Consider the following 20471-nt stretch of genomic DNA (forward strand, 5'->3'; position numbering starts at 1 on the left):
TATATCATTCTATCCTGACTGCCAGAACAATTAAAGTTTTAAAAATGGTAGCACACATATTGTACTGTAGTTGTTACAACTAAAGTAATTGATGCTGCTCTAATGTTTCCTTCTGTATGAGAATTTTTCTTAATTTTATAAGATAAAATTTCAAAAAACATGTCTACTACAAAATATTTGGATTCACAATATTTTAGACTCCGTTATAAATGCCTTCTGTATGTAATTCTTCTCCCTGCAGATATAGGGCCGTGTAATTATTTTAATGTTAAAAACCTGTGGATAAAGAAGGCCAACTGTATTAACAATAAGCTTTAATATGAAAAAGGTATATAAATCAAAATAGCCATATCTTTTCAACTTCAGTGCTGTACTAAAGAAAACTCAAGCCAAGGTATTTTTTTTTATTAATTCAAAGTGAACTTCTAAAGAGGTTACAAAGCTTTTAAAATTTAAATTCATTCATCCCTGACTTGTACCAAATCAAACATTACACTTTTAGGGAAAGCAATATAATCTCAAGCTTGACACACCCTCCATTCACATGTATTTATATTTCTTTTCATAATTTATGAAACCACTAATTCTAAAACTCCATTTCCTCTCCTGTTGTCTTCTTAACAGTAGTCGACACAACCTGGATTGGTCGTACAGTTGTCTTGAGAATTTCAGTTGTTCCATTTTTGAACTGATATTTCCCTAACCTGCAAAATAAGTGTCAGATTTTACCATTTAATCGTGGAATTTTCAGCAATGTATACAGTATCATTTACGGTAATCGTGGGATTTTTAGCAGTGTATACAGTAACATTACGCTAATCGTGGCATACACTGCTAAAAATGCCACGATTAACGTAATATTACTGTATACACTGCTAGAAATTCCTTGATTACTGTAATGTTACCATATACACTGCTAAAAATATGGTAACATTACAGTAATCAAGGAATTTTTTGCAGTGTATACAGTAACATTACGCTAATCGTGGCATTTTTAGCAGTGTATATGGTAGCATTACGGTAATCAAGGAATTTTAAGCAGTGTAGGCAGTAACATTACGTTAAAAGTGGCATTTCTAGCAGTGTATATGGTAACATTACGGTAATCAAGGAATTTTTAGCAGTGTATGCAGTAACATTACGTTAAAAGTGGCATTTCTAGCAGTGTATATGGTAACATTACGGTAATCAAGGAATTTTTAGCAGTGTATACAGTAACATTACGGTAATCATGGCACTTTTAGCAGTGTATACAGTAACATTACAGTGTGGAATTTTTAACAAAGTGCATATAGTAACATCTCTGCTTATGAGACTTCTTAACTTGGCAATCTACATTAGTCTGATGGATCTGAGTCAGCTCTATAGTGTGAAGTATACTTAAGGACAGAAATATGGAATTACTACTGTGGGATATAATAAGCATTCAAATGCAAGGCAGAAGCATAAAGCACATGATATGTCAGTGGGATACTGCATATCATTGAAACAATATACCCAAATTTAATTTCCACCAAATGTCTATTTTAATCACTGGCTTAATCATTTTACTTGAAAACCTTTCTAATGAAAAAAAATACCAGTTAATATTTTATTGGTCATTACTCCAAACTGTGTTAAAATGTTTAAATTGAGCATACAGGCAAGTGTTCTTCAATGACTTTATTCATTTCATTACCAACATTGTTGTTTAATAATTAAATTTCTGGGCTCGACCTGTGTCGCTCCGCGAAATGCTCCTTAAAGCACCATTTCTAAGGTATAAATACTGCTAAATATACCAGAGAAAAAAGTTGTATGGAATGCCAGGAATAAACCCAGCTCGCTCACCCTAATTAAGTGTCGGTATAGTAACTATACAGGAGAGGACTCACTGGTGAGGGACCTCTGGTCGTGGTTCTAACACGCCCAAGTTACTATACCAACACTCAATTAGGGTGAGTGAGCTGGGTTTATTCCTGGCATTCCATGCAACTTTTTTCTCTGGTATATTTAGCAGTATTTATACCTTAGAAATGGTGCTTTAAGGAGCATTTCACTGGGCGACACAGGTCCCTCGCCCAGAAATAGATTTTTCCTTCGTCAAAATCCCTTTTTATTAAAGTGATTATGTAGGAATATAATCACTTTAATAACTGCATTGTGTACCTCCTCAACAGCAGGTGAAGCCTACTGGTTTCTTAAGAAGTTTAACCAATTTGTAAATCTATGTATCATATATCAAAATATTTTCAAGTCTCTCTCCATTCATATTTAGACTGTGAAAGTCGATGTAAATTTTAAAATATTGTAATGAATTGCAACATCTGACTCACCTCTTTCCCTTCACATTAGCAACATCATGAGGACGAATCACATTCGCCCCATCTTTGGTAATGATGCACAAATCTATATTAGATCCTGAGCCCAGATCATTGAACACACCACCAGCAATAGCATCCCTCACCAGCTGTTTGGCTTGTTCCAACTGTAACAACAAAGGTTTACACAAATTAGCAAATGGCTTGTTCCAACTGTAACAACAAAGGTTTACACAAATTAGCAAATAAGTACGAAATCTGATCACTGTGATTTGCAAGTAAAAAAAAAATATGGTTGAATATCCTACATAAAATGACACTAAGTTTAGATACTGAATATTCTACATATGCTAAAACCTCCTTTTGACCTTATTTCTATTCCTAGCATCTTCCTTATTAAATGGTCATGGTAATTAGGACGAGCTTCCTGAGCCTTATCTTTTGTTTGACATACGCCATAAGTTCTTTTTACATTTTGAATATCTTGACCCCTTCCTCTCCAGTAGTGATATTCCAGCAATCGATCTTTCCATCCTCATCTCAGTTCCTTTCAACAGCCCCTCCTCTGTCCTCTTAACCCTTTTACCCCCAAGATATTTGGAACTCTCCAACCCTTTTACCCCCAGGCATTTTTTTTTCAAGCACATTTTGCAATATATTTTTTAAATTGCTCTAACAGCCTTAATTTTCATCATAGAGAGGTCAGGTTGGTCTCATTCTCTTGGAAAATGCCTGAAGTTTCTCATTAAGTTATCAAAAATAGGAAAAAAAAAATGTAAATAGCAGTTTTTTCGCAAGGACGTACCAGTACGTTCATGGGGGTAAAGGGATGAGTTTTGTGAAACGTACCAGTACGTCCATTGGGGGTAAAAGGGTTAAGTAACCAAGTTTCTACCTCCTTTACAAAGAACAGGCCTGATAACTGTCTTATAGATCTTCCTTTGGAGTCTTAAACCTTTGGTGATCCTGACATAAACATTTTTTTTCACAGTGCTTAATGACATTTTGTCAACCTAAGTAGGTTAACATTTCGTAACGTAATAAAGGAATATAAAAACTGGAAATTGCATTAGAAATAAGAATAAATTTTCTATACAGCTACAAGAATGGGTACGTTCATGGGATCCTCAGAGGATTAATGGCCTTTTCTCTTCTTAACACACACTAGTTACTTCTCTCCATTTTTCCTTCTTTCACCTAATATCTCAATGCATTCTCAGGACTCTACTCCTCTGTTACTACTGATCCAAAGTAGAGGAATTAACCTCATTCTTCTGTTTTAGCACTGTACTGTCTTCTACCTTGAATGTTTATTTTTCCATGTCCTTTTGTACTACTCTTTCCAGTGTTCACTTTGAATCTTTTCCTTTATAGGCTCCTTTCCATGTTAAAATCCTTTCTTGCAGTGCTTCTGTGTCTTATATGATTTAATCATCAGCATAACATCTGTTCCCACAATCCTGCGTTGTCCCTTAAATCTGAAAAGTTTCTATAACGACGAGGATCCCAACCTCCACAGGAAATGCCACGGTCTCCCAATATTTTGTCCGTACGGTGATTCTTGCTCTCATCACATTATCCTCCCTGAGTTAGGGCTCTTCTTTTTCCTTATTCCTTTTCAACATGAAATCTGGCAACCACAGTTATGTTCAGCTACGACAGATTCATTTGTAATAATATGAAAATCCATAATAATTTTATACTTTCTTCCTAACAAAACACAAGTCAATTTGAATACTGTATACAATGTATAAAGCATAAGGAAAGACAAAAATTGTTCAGAAACATAAAAAATTGTTTCTGTAAAACTATCACCTTGAATTTAAGGACATTAGAAGAAATAATGAGTCTACAGTTTTTAAGCAAAAGAGTATCTTGTCTGTCCCATTTTTAATATCCTTTCATAAAAAAAAAAAAAAAAAAAAAAAAAATGTAATGAAATTGTTCATGTCTAACCAGATCAGTTTTGTTTTTATGATTTCCCCACCTTAAGTGGACTCTAGCTCTTGCATTGGCAGCCCTTGAAGCTAGACCAATATCACCAAACCTCCTCAACTGCGCATACCGTCTTACCTCCATGTCTGGTTCCCAGCGTTGCTCAAACACTGACATTGCAGCTAAGGATCCTGATCCCATAGTTGTATAGGGAAGGCGGTCAGTAGAGCCATGAGGATGAATAGAGTAAATGTGGGAACCGTATTTGTCGACGCCACCCAAAACTAAAGCAGCACCAATATGCCCCTGAAAAAGTAAAATTCTGCATTATATATATTTTGAATATAAATGATATGGATTAAAACAAAAAAAATACTATTATATAACAGGCAAGACAAGCCTTTTATAAGTGTATTCCAAATTATATTTAAAAGTATTACCAGGAATAGACTCAATGAGGCCTATAAGAACCCTTAACAAGGACCAAAGTTCTGTATAATTTTTAGAACACAGACATTCAAGTTATATCCCATAGAACTGGTAGAATGAGCTCAATATTTGATGACAAGCTATGATAAAATATTCACTTTTTCAAGTGGAAATAATTGCAAGAGAAAACATTATGCTTCATGAAAAAATCTCCTCTTATGGTAACTTGTTTTTTTTTTATCTTACTGTGTTATTACTAAAGACTTCTAAAGACTTTACAATAAACAAAGATTGATATTTATGGTAAACCAAACCACATTTTAACCCTTGAAGATTACTGGGAGAGAGGGCAAACCAATGGGTGAAGAAATGCATTAATTTCTGGCTTACTGTATATGAGTTGGTTGATAATTTTACACGCCTTCTTTCAAGTTTATTTTTCTTTCTACTTTGCAGTTTAGTCTTATTATGGAGCCAAACAAATTACTAGTTGAGCTACAATCCTAGTTGGAGAAACAGGATGCTATAAGCCAATAGCACAGTGAGGAAAGGATATAAGGAAAAAGATAGAATAGTGTGTCTAAGTGAACCCCTTAAAGCAAAAGAACTCTAAACCAAGACAGTGTAAGATCATGATACAAAAGCTATGACACTACCCAAGATTAGATAATAATGGTTTGATTTTGGAGTGTCCTAGAAGAGCTGCTTATCATAGCTAAGGTCTCTCTTCTACCCTTACCGAGTGGAAAGTAGCCACTAAACAATTCTAGTACAGTAGTTAACACCTTAAGTGAAGAAGAATTTTTTGGTTATCTTGGCATTTATAAGTGTATGAAAATAGAAGGTGTAAAGAATAGGCCAGACTATTTGGTGTATGTGTATGCAAAGGATAAAAGAGCCATAACCTTGGACAATCTACTACCTTCAAAATCCAACATATAACTCTCTTATCGTTTCACTGGTCAGGTTTGCTACAAATGTTTTATGTTCCATCACTTTTACAAATGACTGCTCTGGCTTTTCTTGTTGTGCCATCAAAACTAGTCAAATGAAACATTAAACAGCTCAAGAACCATACTGACGAGAAACTACCTTTGTGTAATGAAGAGAAAGCCTACTACATTTGAACAGTAGAATTTAATATAAAAATAAATGTAGCTATGAAAGATATGGTAACTATACTCTCACACTTAAGGTAACTGATACTTACCTGGTATCTGAACAGCATCTGCTTAAACATTCGATTGGCAGCAACGACAGGTACCTGTCGACCTGTGTTCAAGCGATGAAGTTCCAGCTGGCTTGCCATAAGCTGAGTTGTCATTCCAAGATCTGCAGCTGTGCCTATGATGGACAAGGTTTTGATAAATATTAGTTCTTTAGGTTACCTTTAAAATCCTGATATAAATTTAAAGCAAATTAATTAACTAAAATTAAGGTACTGATTAACTTGAGATCAAGTGTAGAAATATCTGATTTAAGTAGATATTGTGCATAATTATGTACTATGGCAAGATGGGTTTACAAAAAACTAAACCCATTTTCCATAAATCCATATTTATTTTGCTTGGGATGCCTCCCACAGAGGTTTAAGATTTTGATTGTGGGGTGGAAACTTCTAAAGACTTTACAATAAACAAAAGACTTGTATTTTTATGGTAAACCAAACCTCATTTTAATTAAACCCTTGGAGATTACTGGGAGAGAGATCAAAGCCATGGATGAAGAACTCAGTTCTGGCTTAGTGTATACGGGTTAGAGTGATGATTTTATACTGCTTAAGTTTATTTTTCCAGATAATTTGCTGTTTAGTCTTATTTTCAAGCCAAAAAATTGCTAATTCTGCCATCATTTTGTTAAAAATTATGACTTTCAAAATGAACTTGCAATTTTTTTTTAACTAAACAAACCCACGTCCTTCAATAGTAGTATGACTTTAGCTTGGCTGGAACTTGGTTGTTAAAATTATAATGAGGTGTCAACAGGTGGTGGCGGAGAAGCCTCGGCCATTTGCCATCACACCAAGACACCACTTTGACCTTTTACCTAGGGCATGCAGTGGTTAAAGTGGGGAAGGGAAACTTACAGACTAAGGTTTGTATAGTTAGGAAAAATAAAAAATTACTTTCAAAATTTAAGATCTGTTGCTACACTAACACATAACCTCGTCCTTTAATACGAGGAAGCCCCTTTAACCAAACTGGCTTGTTCAAACTCCCAAGATATCAAGGCACTCGGATATTAAGAGGTAAAGGGTGCGGGGTGTTGAATCCTGCCACCTTCCAGCTTTGAGAGATAGAATCTCGAATTATTATTATTTTTACTTGCTAAGCTACAACTCTACTTGGAAAAGCAGGATGCTGTAAGCCCAGGGGCCTAAACAGGGAAAATAGCCCAGTGAGGAAAGGAAACAAGGAAAAATCAAATATTTTAAGAACAGTAACAGCATTAAAATAAATATTTCTTATATAACCTATAAAAAACTTTAACACCACAAGAAGCGAAATTAAATAGAACAGTGTGCCCAATGTACCCTCAAACAAGAGAACTCTAACCCAAGACGGTGGAAGACCATGGTACACAGGCTATGGTACTACCGAAGAATAGAGACCTTCTCCTAGAAGAGCTGCTTCATAACAAAAGTCTCTTCTACCATTACCAGGAGGAAAGTAGCCACTGAAGAAGAGCGCTGGAAGTTATGCTTATCCGAACTGACGTTCTGTGCAAAAGTGCTTGAAATCTTTCGGGCTCATCTTAACAGAAGTAAGTATAAGCGCAGGAGATTGATAGTGCGTGAACAGATCAGCGTGATTCGTGCACTGGAAAGTGTGAACTAATGAGCGTGTTGAGTCCGAGCGATGGTTCAAGAGAGCATGACGAGAGTGTGTTAGCAAAGGTAAGCTAATGAGCACTCCAATAAGGGCAAGCATGACGAGACTGCGCACAAGTGCACTAGCAAGGTTCGCAAAATTTTCCGTCATATTTGATAAGGCGATGGCCAAACTTTTTCTTGCTATCGATGTCGCCTCCTCACAGCGGATTTGCCCTTTCACCTTGTCAGACGTGCAACATACAGCGAATTTAAACTGAAGGAGAGGTAAAATAGATTAGACTATTTAAGGAAGGCGTGCGAGGCCCCTTCCTCTCTATGGTTGTCGTCGGCGTCTCCGTGGTCTGCACTCCTGGTACTACAGAAACGGGGGTCCACATCTCCACATCGGTGCGGCAGGTGAGAGATATACAGGCTTAGTAGTACCCAGGGGTTGTAGCAGGTTATGAGTTGAGGGAATGCCATCCATGCCTGAGAAAAGCCAGAGCATCTTTAAAGCCATTTCCTTAGCGCACTCGGCAATTTCCTGCGGCTCACAAGGAGGTAATGAGTGGGGAATAACTGCTTTTCCTAGGGAAGCAGCTACCACACACTGCTGTAGCTTGATGAAGGGTGACATTACAGTTGCCTCACTGGCCCGGAAGAGGAAGACTGATAAGAGTCAGAAGTTCAATTACTGGAAGAAAACTTAGAGCGCCAACACACTTGCTCGAGTTAAAGTATGACCCCCCTTGGCAAACGATCCCATTTCAGCTACTTCCTGTACTCTCATCACTACGCTGACATCTAATTTCTACTCAAATTGCAAGGGGGAGAGACTGAGAACAGTCATGCCCATTGCAATAGGTACGCAAAGAATGGGGATAAGCATGACTCCTAATCGTAAAATTGCCGCACATCCATCTAGCAACTCCAGAGAAGGACGGCATGTCCAACCTTGGTCTCTCTCCATCACAAAACACTGACACCTTCACTCTGTAAAGGGAAAAAAAGATTAAACAGCCCAGAATAGACACCAAGACTACATGTGTGCACCTTGGCGTCTGGAGTCAAAGTGGAATCTCAGTGTACTGGGGTGTGGGCGGGGTTTCCCTGCCACCGTCCAGTAACTACCAATAAACCTTGTTAAAATTTCAACAGCAGAGTTCCAACCAAGCTGAAATCATACTCCTATTGAAGGACGAGAATTTGTATTCGTGTAGGAACAAGAAAAACTTAAAAACTCAAAATTACTTTTGTATAAAAGTTAACAATAAACCTTTTACTTTAAATATTTTTTAAATATGAAATAGTTTATAATTCCTTTTGGCACCAAAAAAACAAATTACCTTTCCAATATTTTATACTGTATTTTATTTCAATTTATGAATGCTATTACATAAAAATTTGGCTAAATCTTTATTATTCTCTATTTGCAATTGGTTTACAAATAGTTTTCTTTAAGTAAACCTGACTGACCACGTAGAATATTATTATTATTATTATTATTACTAGCCAAGCTACCACCCTAGTTGGAAAAGCAAGATGCTATAAGCCCAAGGGCTCCAATAGGGAAAAATAGCCCAGTGAGGAAAGGAAATAAATAAATGATGAGAACAAATTAACAATAAATCATTCTAAAACGAGTAACAGTGTCAAAACAGATATGTCATATATAAACTATAAAAATGTTATTTTTATTAATAAAATAAATTTTTGAATATACTTACCCGATAATCATGTAGCTGTCAACTCCGTTGCCCGACAGAATTCTATGGAGGGATACGCCAGCTATCACAATACTAGAAGGGGGTGTATTTACCAGCGCCACCTGTGGCCAGGTACTCAAGTACTTCTTGTTGACACCTCCTCAATTATTCCTCGGTCCACTGGTTCTCTATGGGGAGGAAGGGAGGGTCGATTAAATCATGATTATCGGGTAAGTATATTCAAAAATTTATTTTATTAATAAAAATAACATTTTTCAATATTAAACTTACCCGATAATCATGTAGCTGATTCACACCCAGGGGGGTGGGTGAAAACCAGTGTACAAGATTAAAGGATAGCTAAGTATCCCATATTTCATATAATCAGTTATCCACAATAACAATGAAATAATAAGTACCTGGTAAGGAAGTCGACTTGAACCGTTACTCTGCCTTTAATAAGATCGTCTTCCTTACTGAGCGCAGCGTTCCTCTTGGGAGGCTGAATCAACTCAAAGGTGCTAAAGTATACAGGGCTGCAACCCATACTAAAGGACCTCATCACAACCTTTAACCTTGGCGCTTCTCAAGAAAGAATTGACCACCCGCCAAATCAACAAGGATGTGGAAGGCTTCTTAGCCGACCGTACAACCCATAAAAAGTATTCAAGAGAAAGGTTAAAAAGTTATGGGATTATGGGAATGTAGTGGCTGAGCCCTCGCCTACTACTGCATTCGTTGCTACGAATAGACCCAGGGTGTAGCAGTACTCGTAAAGAGACTGGACATCTTTGAGATAGAATGATGCGAACACTGACTTGTTTCTCCAATAGGTTGCATCCATAACACTCTGCAGAGAACGGTTCTGTTTGAAGGCCACTGAAGTAGCCACAGCTCTCACTTCATGTGTCCTTACCTTCAGCAAAGCAAGGTCTTCTTCCTTCAGATGAGAATTTGCTTCTCTAATCAGAAGCCTGATGTAGTAAGAAACTGAGTTCTTAGACATTGGTAGAGAAGGCTTCTTGATAGCACACCATAAGGCTTCTGATTGTCCTCGTAATGGTTTTGACCTTTAGATAGTACTTAAGAGCTCTAACTGGGCAAAGTACTCTCTCCAGTTCGTTCCCCACCATGTTGGACAGGCTTGGGATCTCGAACGACTTAGGCCAAGGACGGGAAGGAAGCTCGTTTTTAGCCAAAAAACCGAGCTGTAAGGAACATGTAGCCGTTTCAGATGTGAAACCTATGTTCCTGCTGAAGGCGTGGATCTCACTTAATCTTTTACCTGTTGCTAAGCACACGAGGAAAAGAGTTTTTTAATGTGAGGTCCTTAAAAGAGGCTGATTGGAGCGGTTCAAATCCTGATGACATTAGGAACCTTAGGACCACGTCTAGATTCCAGCCTGGAGTGGACAACCGACGTTCCTTTGAGGTCTCAAAAGACCTAAGGAGGTCCTGTAGATCTTTGTTGGAGGAAAGATCCAAGCCTCTGTGGCGGAAAACCGCTGCCAACAAACTTCTGTAACCCTTGATCGTAGGAGCTGATAGGGAGCTTACGTTCCTTAGATGTAACAGGAAGTCAGCAATCTGGGTTACATTGGTACTGGTTGAGGAAAACTGCATTGGCCTTGCACCAGCTTCGGAAGACTTCCCATAAAGACTGATAGACTCTGAGAGTGGATGTCGTCCTTGCTCTGGCAATCGCTCTGGCTGCCTCCTTCGAAAAGCCTCTAGCTCTTGAGAGTCTTTCGATAGTCTGAAGGCAGTCAGACGAAGAGCGTGGAGGTTGGGTGTACCTTCTTTACGTGAGGTTGACGCAGAAGGTCCACTCTAGGAGGAAGAGTCCTGGGAACGTCGACCAGCCATTGCAGTACCTCAGTGAACCATTCTCTCGCGGGCCAGAGGGGAGCAACCAACGTCAGCCGTGTCCCTTTGTGAGAGGCGAACTTCTGAAGTACCCTGTTGACAATCTTGAACGGCGGGAATGCATACAGGTTGAGATGGGACCAATCCAGCAGAAAGGCATCCACGCGAACTGCTGCTGGGTCTGGAATCGGAGAACAATACAAGAGGAGCCTCTTGGTCATCGAGGTAGCGAATAGATCTATGGTTGGCTGACCCCACAGGGCCCAAAGTCTGCTGCAAACATTCTTGTGAAGGGTCCACTCTGTGGGGAAGACCTGACCCTTCCAGCTGAGGCGATCTGCCATGACATTCATATCGCCCTGAATGAGCCTCGTTACCAGCGTGAGCTTTCGATCTTTTGACCAAATGAGGAGGTCCCTTGCGATCTCGAACAACTTCCTCGAATGAGTCCCTCCCTGCTTGGAGATGTAAGCCAAGGCTGTGGTGTAGTCGGAGTTCACCTCCACCACCTTGTTAGGCTGGAGGGACTTGAAGTTTATCAAGGCCAAATGAACTGCCAACAACTCCTTGCAATAGATGTGAAGTGTCCTTTGCTCCTGATTCCATGTTCCCGAGCATTCCTGTCCGTCCAGTGTCGCACCCCAGCCCGTGTCCGATGCGTCCGAGAAGAGACGGTGGTCGGAGGACTGAACAGCCAATGGTAGACCTTCCTTGAGAAGAATGCTGTTCTTCCACCACGTTAGAGTAGACCTCATCTCTTCGGAAACAGGAACTGAGCCCGTCTCTAGCGTCATGTCCTTTATCCAGTGAGCAGCTAGATGAAACTGAAGGGGGCGGAGGTGGAGTCTCCCTAACTCGATGAACAGGGCCAGCGATGAAAGTGTCCCTGTTAGACTCATCCACTGCCTGACTAAGCATCGGTTCCTTCTCAGCATGCTCTGGATGCATTCTAGGGCTTGGAAGATCCTTGGGGCCGACGGACAAGTCCGAAAAGCTCGACTCTGAAGATCCATACCCAAGGAGACAATGGTCTGGGATGGAACGAGCTGAGACTCCTCAAAATTGACCAGGAGGCCCAGTTCCTTGGTCAGATCCATAGTCCATTTGAAAATCTCCAGACAGCGACGACTTGAGGGAGCTCTTAAAAGCCAGTCGTCTGACGGAGCCGGACACAAGATCATGATACTGCTGCACAGTCTGTAAACTGTCAATCATGGGCAAGCGAGGAAGTACAGTGACAACCCGAATCTGTCTAGACTGTCTGGGTCGTACAGACAACTCCTTAACGGGTTGCTGAGGTTGCCCACTGCGTCACAACAAGTCCCTTCTGTTGGTTGTTGAACGTCTTCCCCGTGACACATTGACTCCGTAAACAAAAAATCCTCTAACAAGGACTAAGCTTGGACTGCATGTCATGCAACACAGCTCAAGGTCTATGGGAGCAGGTGTGGTAACAGACGGGATTAGCGGCTGAAGTGTAACCATTACCTTCCCTGTAAGCATGTTATGCTTAAATAAAAGTCCATAAGAGGTTATGCAGCTAAAGGCTCCCTCCAAATGACAGAGTCCTCAAGGGAATATCAGAAGGAGGGAGAAAAGAACTTTCTCATCTACAGGGACCTTATCCTAGAAAAGCTAAGTTCTCTGAGTGAGGGTTCACTGGTGCAAAGCAGCAGACTAGAAGGCAACGTTATGAAACTGCTTGACAGTCTAGTGAGTTGGCAACAACCCAAGATGTGTTGAGAAGCATGCGGTAAGGTATGCAGAGCATGATGTATGCAGAGTATGCTGTATGCAGAGCATGCTGTATGTAGAGCATGTTGTATGCAGAGCATGCTGAATGCAGAGCATGCTGTATGCAGAGCATGTTGTATGCAGAGCATGCTGAATGCAGAGCATGCTGAATGCTGAGCATGTAGTAAGTAGAGCCTGCTGTAAGCAGAGCCTGCTGAAAGGAAAGCAGAGCGTGTGCATGGCGTTTAACATTTCTCAGAAATTCCATGACCAGTGCTAGAGTGCTTTATGCATGCTTGCATGGGGTTTAAACCATGGTATGCTGAACAGCAGAGTCAGAACGAGCTGGAACAACAACAGAGGTTTCCTCAACTTGAGGGAAAACCTGAGGTTCAGACTGCATAGGCTGAACAACAGACGGAGCAGAAGGCAGGTGCAAGGGTGAAGGAGGTTGACTCCTAGCAAGAGTTGCACCCAAGGATTGCACCAGCTGAGCGGAGGACGGAGGCGGAGTAGTCCGTTCCTGTTCCTGAGAGATGAGTGGAGCATGAGAAGGTTGAGGCTGCGCAGAACAAGGTAAAGTTCTAGCAAGCTGAGGCTCCTGAGGCGCAAGTGCATGGTGTAGATGAGCTTGCCAAGATGAGGGTTGAACTCGGTGCAGCGCTGGTTGAGCAGACAGACTCACGGAGGGGAGAGGTTGTTGTACCCCAACCGAGAGTTGCACCACTGGTGGAGCAGCAAGGGGAGGAGGAGGAAGAGTGTAACTCTCCTGATCCCAAAGCAAGGGTTGCCTTAAAGAAGGCTGAGGCTGAACAACACTGTGAACAGCAAACTCCGAAAGTGGTTCAACATCGTACGCCTGGCAGATGGTGCTGCGACCAGGCGGAGCAGGTGCAGGCTGAGCGAGCACAGGCGGAGCAGGTGCAGGCTGGGCGAGCACAGGTGCAGCGAGAACAGGTGGAGGGAGTGCAGGAGGTGCAACACTCTCAGCCCGACACTCACGCATCAAGTCCGAAAGCTGTGCTTGCATGGACTGTAGTAGAGTCCACAACATCATACGCCTGGCAGATGGTACTGTGATCAGGCGGAGCGAGTGTAGGAGGAGGGAGTGTAGGCGGAGGCGTAGGAGCAACACTCTCAGCCCGACACTCACTCATCAAGTCCGAAAGCTGTGCTTGCATGGACTGTAGTAGAGTCCACAACATCGTACGCCTGGCAGATGGTACTGTGATCAGGCGGAGCGAGTGTAGGAGGAGGGAGTGTAGGCGGAGGCGGAGGAGCAACACTCTCAGCCCGACACTCACTCATCAAGTCCGAAAGCTGTGCTTGCATGGACTGTAGTAGAGTTCACAACATCGTACGCCTGGCAGATGGTGCTGCGACCAGGCGGAGCAGGTGCAGGCTGGGCGAGCACAGGTGCAGCGAGAACAGGTGGAGGGAGTGCAGGCGGTGCAACACTCTCAGCCCGACACTCACGCATCAAGACCGAAAGTTGTGACTGTATGGACTGCAGTAGAGTTAACTTGGGGTCGGCAGACACTAAGTTCTGCTGAGGTAAAGCCTTAACAGCAGAGATCTGTTGTGGCAGAACCTTACTCCTCTTAATCGGAGTGTAATCAACTGATGACTGAGGAGAGTCAGAGCTAACCCAATGACTGCATTCGGGTTGTGAACTTTAACTTCGTACGTCTGGCATAGGTCTGGACTTAACGTTTAAGAAGTCTTGAGACCTGAGACCAGCGTTACTCTGCCTTTATTTTCTCCCCTAATCTCTTCTGCAGACGAGCAAAGTAAGGGCTCAATCGTCTGCGGGTGGGAGTGACGGTCTCGGTAAGACACGCCCACAACCACCGAGAATACTTCTGTGCGCCGATCAAGGCCTGCTGAACCCTTATGCCCTTCGACATTGCTTCTCCCCTGGGCTTGGGAGCTTGCAAGAGGTCCCGGACTGGGAGGACAACTGGCGCGCACAAAAGTACCCTCACGCACTAATCACTTATCACTTTGATTTCTGTTTGCACTTATTTCACTGAACTCGAAACTTTAAGTGGTTTGTACCTGAAATACGCAATTCTATCCTTTCTCAAAGTTAGTAATTGCGAAAACAGAATTACAATGTAACAGAAAAATCTAATGAAAGATAAATCAGTGGTTGGAAAGAGACTAAACACTAGATCACTCTAGAAACGTTTAGTTTCTTCCCCTAAAGAGACTAGGGAGAAGAGCAAAAAAAAACGATAACGACGTTACTCGTACGCCTGGCAGGCTTGAATGAAACGTTTATCCTCTTTCTCCCTCCGTCTCTATCTCTCTCTCTCTCTCTCTCTCTTGACTTAGAACCTGAGAGAAGAGCCCAATCATATATATCGTTAAAACATATTATTGTTAAAGGAAAAAAAAAAAAAACTGAAAAGTTCCTTTATTAGGATCAAAACCATTAAGTTAAGAAAGAATGAACAAAACGCTAGACACGGTTATTCTTACTGCAACGTGAAACCGTGAACATTCTTTCTCTATCGTAACGATAGAGTGCAAGTTGAACGTTCTGAACGTCAACAACTGCAGAGACAAAACAAAACGTTAGTTCAGCTTTGAAAACAGTACGAGACTGTCAAAGAAAATCTTTCAAACTCTGTGGCGGAAATAGCATAATATGTTAACAGGTAAAACCGAAATGACGGGCTCAAAGTTTATTAACTTCGGTAAAAGACCGCCTACTATTAGGAAGGTCGAATATAAACAAATATAAAAATTAATTTTAATGAGTTTATAATAAAAGGAAGTTAATCGAAGAGGCCTATAAGAGGCGGAGAGATGTAAAATAAATCTATAACTTTTGTTAAGCAAAATTAAGAAAGAGAGTCTATACTCTCTTAGACACCAACACTTCCGTCTAAGGGAAGGGTCGGCCATTGAAAGGTGAACGAGAGTTCATACTCTCTCGTCACCAAAATTAATCAAATTAATTCCAAAAGCTAACTAAGCTAATATAGAAGTTTTCCAGTAAAGCGACAGCCGAAATCAAAGAGAAATACTTCACCAAAGTCGTGAAAATACTCCAAGAACATAAGCGTATCCCAGAACGTCTTGCCGGAAGCACGACAGAGGAATAATTGAGGAGGTGTCAACAAGAAGTACTTGAGTACCTGGCCACAGGTGGCGCTGGTAAATACACCCCCTTCTAGTATTGTGATAGCTGGCGTATCCCTCCATAGAATTCTGTCGGGCAACGGAGTTGACAGCTACATGATTATCGGGTAAGTTTAATATTGAAAAAGACTTATATCAGCATAAGTATTATGATTATTTCAAGACTAGAAAATAAATGGTGAGTTAGTACCCAAAAAACAGAACAGTGCGTGAACTTACCAGCACCACAGCAATACATGTTGGGCTGCAAATAATGGACCTTATTACAATTCTTGTCCGCAACAATATCTCCTTCTGTAGCTCTGGTGTCGGCACCCAAGACCACGCCATCTTTGAAAACGATTCCTGCAATGGTGGTTCCAGTCTTCCGTGCTCTTGGCATTGCGAACCCCTTGCCGGCTAGCTCTTCATTCCTAATAAAGACGATGTTCAAATTTTTATTATGGGAAATATCTGACATTCAAATCAAAAGCACACAGAACCAATAAATTATCATTACCAATATTTACAAAAAAACGTCTAACTAAAGAACATTAAATTATTGTAGACCAACTAGCTTGAACTTAAGCCCCCCCAAAAGAAATAAAAAAAAAGATAAAAAAAAAGGAGCTTATAGATTGCTATATTCAATGAGGGGGGAGGTAAAAACTGCTCATATCTACATATTTCAATATAAATGTAAAGAATAAGCCAGACTATTCGGTGTATGTGTAGGCAAATGGGAAATGACCCGTAACCAGAGAGAAGGATCCAATGCAGTACTGTCTGACTAGTCAAAGGATCCAATGCAGTACTGTTTGGCTAGTCAAAGGATCCAATGCAGTACTGTTTGGCTAGTCAAAGGATCCAATGCAGTACTGTCTGGCTAGTCAAAGGATCCAATGCAGTACTGTCTGGCTAGTCAAAGGATCCAATGCAGTACTGTCTGGCTAGTCAAAGGATCCAATGCAGTACTGTCTGGCTAGTCAAAGGATCCAATGCAGTACTGTTTGGCTAGTCAAAGGATCCAATGCAGTACTGTCTGGCTAGTCAAAGGATCCAATGCAGTACTGTCTGGCTAGTCAAAGGATCCAATGCAGTACTGTCTGGCTAGTCAAAGGATCCAATGCAGTACTGTCTGGCTAGTCAAAGGATCCAATGCAGTACTGTCTGGCTAGTCAAAGGATCCAATGCAGTACTGTCTGGCTAGTCAAAGGATCCAATGCAGTACTGTTTGGCCAGTCAAAGGACCCAATAACTCTAGCGGTAGTATCTCAATGGGTGGCTGGTGCCCTGGCCAACCCACTACCTACCTAGGGGTACCTCTCTACCTACTTGATTCCTTAGCCTTAAGATCTGTAAGAATATTCTCAGTTCCTTTGACGAATGAAGGAAACTAAAGTGGGGACTTTGTCCAAGAATGAGAGCTCCTTTCGATATACGTTTCCTGCATAGCTGCCAGGTTGTATGCCAAAGTATGGACGATCGTGCCCAAACCTATGACTCTATAGAAAAGCACAGATGTACGCACACGAACAGAAGAATGTTCGCTATCCAGAGAGCAAGCCCACTCATAACTGCATGCAAATCTTAGACTTCTCTTTGATCGAAAGATGTATAGAGGCGAGACACTTTCACAGAACTTTTCCCATGCAAAGATTAGTGTGTGCATGATTCCGCACAAGCATGAAATGGAGAGGGCCGCGAGTAATACAGATAGCACTCCTTTAAGAGTGCATGCGCATAGGCAGCACACAAAAGCCGACTACAGTATGTGATAAGTTAGATAACTAAAATAACGACAAAATACTACCCAACGTGGCTAACACGCGTAGTGAAACATGCTCCACTTGCCGGAACATGGGAACAATGCGAGAATACTAAATTGCAAGCGAAGCGAGGTACAGCAGAAGAACAAACAACAATAAATAGTTATTTTGGAGTACCAACATACAGGTTCACAAACTTAAGGACGTTTTCTTGGTATGATGGCTACGGCTACAAACGACATCATAGAAAATGAAAAAAAAAAAAAAAAAAAACATGATTCCTAAGCGGCCAAAAGTCTTGCCAAACAGAAGCTCCAGTGTTCTGATCGCGTTTCATTACTATTACTGGCTTTGATTACGGTAATTTTCTTGTACTACGATGACTGCTTTTTTATGATAATGACTGGCAAAAACAGTTTAAAAAAGCTAATTTAAATATATAATTAATGATACACAATACATTTTAAGACGTTATGAACATTCTTGGGAGCCTTTGTATATCAGCGGCCAGTTCCTCACCTACTTAACAAATGGAGGGGCTAACGCCCCCCAGCGATCCCCTTACACTGCCAAAACCGGGCGACTAGACTGATAAAAGGCATTAAACTACGGGAGAAAATAACTCCTGCATTGATCGATCTACATTGGTTACCTGTTAAGGCTAGAATTGAAGATTTGCTTGTTGACCCACAAAGCACTTACAAGTGATAAGCCTAAATATCTTTGTGATTGCTTGGTCCCCTACCCTGAAGCTACCAGCGCCGCTGTAAGAGTTAGACATGCTGATGACCCACATAGACTATTCGAAATTAGTGTGAATCATGCAATAGGAGGAAGAACGTTCAGTTATGCTGCACCAAGACTCTTCAACAACCTTCCACTCGATGTCAAGAAAAGCAAAATTGTGGCAGCTTTCAAGAAAAACCTGAAGACTTATCTTTTAGGAAAGTGCTATACTATTGACCTGAAAACTATTAAGTCTGAATACAAATGCTAGCGAAATAACTTATAAGATACAGAGCAAAATATTAACTAGAAAGAAATTATTTTTTCATACACCAAGGCCCGCCTGAACAGACTTTTAGTGTCTGCCGGAGGGTAAGAAATAAACCCGTAAAGTAAAAGTAAAAGTAAGTAATACAGGTGGCCACTATCATACATACAAACACACCCATTCTTGATTATGATACCTAGCAGTAGCTCATAGCTTTTCAGTTACAATAGTCAACCCACCATAAATGAAAAACTTTGGATTTAAGCCAGAAATCATTAACAAATACATTTCAAACACAAAATACACTGGAAACGTCTTGAGGGTGTATGCATGATGACGGCCGACTAGGAATACGTCAGGTAAGGGGGGTCGCTGGGGGGGGCGTTACACTCGCCGTTAGGCAAGTAGGTAAGGACACGGCTTGTAGGTTAGGTTAGGTTGGAGGGGGAATAAGTTTAGGTTAGTTGGTGTCCATTTTTAATGTACGCGGGAGGAACTGGCCGCTATTCTACAAGGGCTCCCAGTCTTATTTTCAACACACTGTTTATTGTACTATTCTAGAATTTTACCACTTATCTTACCCTAAGACAAGTCGTAACCCTAAGTTTGCTCTCTAACCGGCAAGGTTAAACTAAATCATATTTGAAATATATTAAAACAAGCTCAATAATATATTTCAGACTAAGATAAACATTTTAAACCCATAAAGAAATACTTTTAATAAGAAATAAGTTTGTGTCCCAAGTTACTCCCAACCAACATGATACAACCTTAACGTAAAATCTAGTGTAATTAAGCTATTGAAAACCAAGGTTTAAATGAATCTTTAATCATATACGATAAAAACAAAGACTTATAATAAATATATTCAAGAAATAACAACCCATCGTAAAATAAAGTTTGCCATTAGGCCACCTAATGTTCTCGTACCGGTAACTCTTTTGTAAGTTTCTAAGTAGAATAAGTAAACTATCAATTTAAAAAGTAAATCCTCACCTTCCAGAGTTATCAAACTGGAATCCGGTGTGTGTTTCCTCCATTGTGTTCTTTTTGGACAAATTAATTTAGAAAAAACAAACGAGGTCTTGAGATATAGATGACAAGTAATTTTCAATGTGAGCAGAGTCAGTCAGTGTTGCCATAACCAAATAGACAGGATTCAACATGGAAAAATAGTCCTGTGAGGAAAGGAAACAATGAAATAAACGAATACAGAAGTAATGAAAATTAGAATACAATATTTTAAAAACATTAACAAAATTAAAATAGCTCTTTCGTATATAAACTATAAACTAACTCAAGAGGAAGAGAAATGAGACAATAATATGCCCTCAAGCAAAAGAACTCCAGCTAACCAATGATTATCATAATTGGGGAATGATTATCAAAGATCTAACAACGTTACTAGTTATTGATATAATCGAAATTTTCACTAGATATTTAAAATCTAATAATCTTTAATATGATCTAAATATTAAGATAAATAACGAAATTTTTTATTCGATTGCATACCATATATATATATATATATATATATATATATATATATATATATATATATATATATATATATATATATATATATATATATATATATATATATATATATATATATATATATATATATATATATATATATATATATATATATATATATATATATATATATATATATATATATATATATATATATATATATATATATATATATATCATTGTATTCAGAAGTATTACTAACGTATCATTATTATTATTACTAGCTAACCTACAACCCTAGTAAGAAATACAGAATCTATA

At 40.0% G+C, this 20471-nt stretch overlaps 1 protein-coding gene across 1 annotated transcript; it reads right to left on the reverse strand.

Annotated features, from left to right (window-relative positions):
• Window positions 1-299: 299 nt before the first annotated feature.
• Prosbeta2 (Proteasome beta2 subunit) lies at window positions 300-19828 on the reverse strand. Its single transcript, XM_068374973.1, has 6 exons — window positions 19671-19828; window positions 16152-16345; window positions 5875-6008; window positions 4374-4541; window positions 2316-2467; window positions 300-704 (listed from the first exon to the last, which is right to left on the reverse strand). The coding sequence occupies exons 1-6, from the start codon at window positions 19712-19714 to the stop codon at window positions 587-589; spliced, it is 810 nt and encodes a 269-aa protein (XP_068231074.1). The 5' UTR covers window positions 19715-19828; the 3' UTR covers window positions 300-586.
• Between the last annotated feature and the right edge of the window lie 643 nt (window positions 19829-20471).

The sequence above is a fragment of the Palaemon carinicauda genome, chromosome 6 (genome assembly GCF_036898095.1).
Source record: "Palaemon carinicauda isolate YSFRI2023 chromosome 6, ASM3689809v2, whole genome shotgun sequence".
Taxonomy (NCBI): Eukaryota; Metazoa; Arthropoda; class Malacostraca; order Decapoda; family Palaemonidae; genus Palaemon; species Palaemon carinicauda.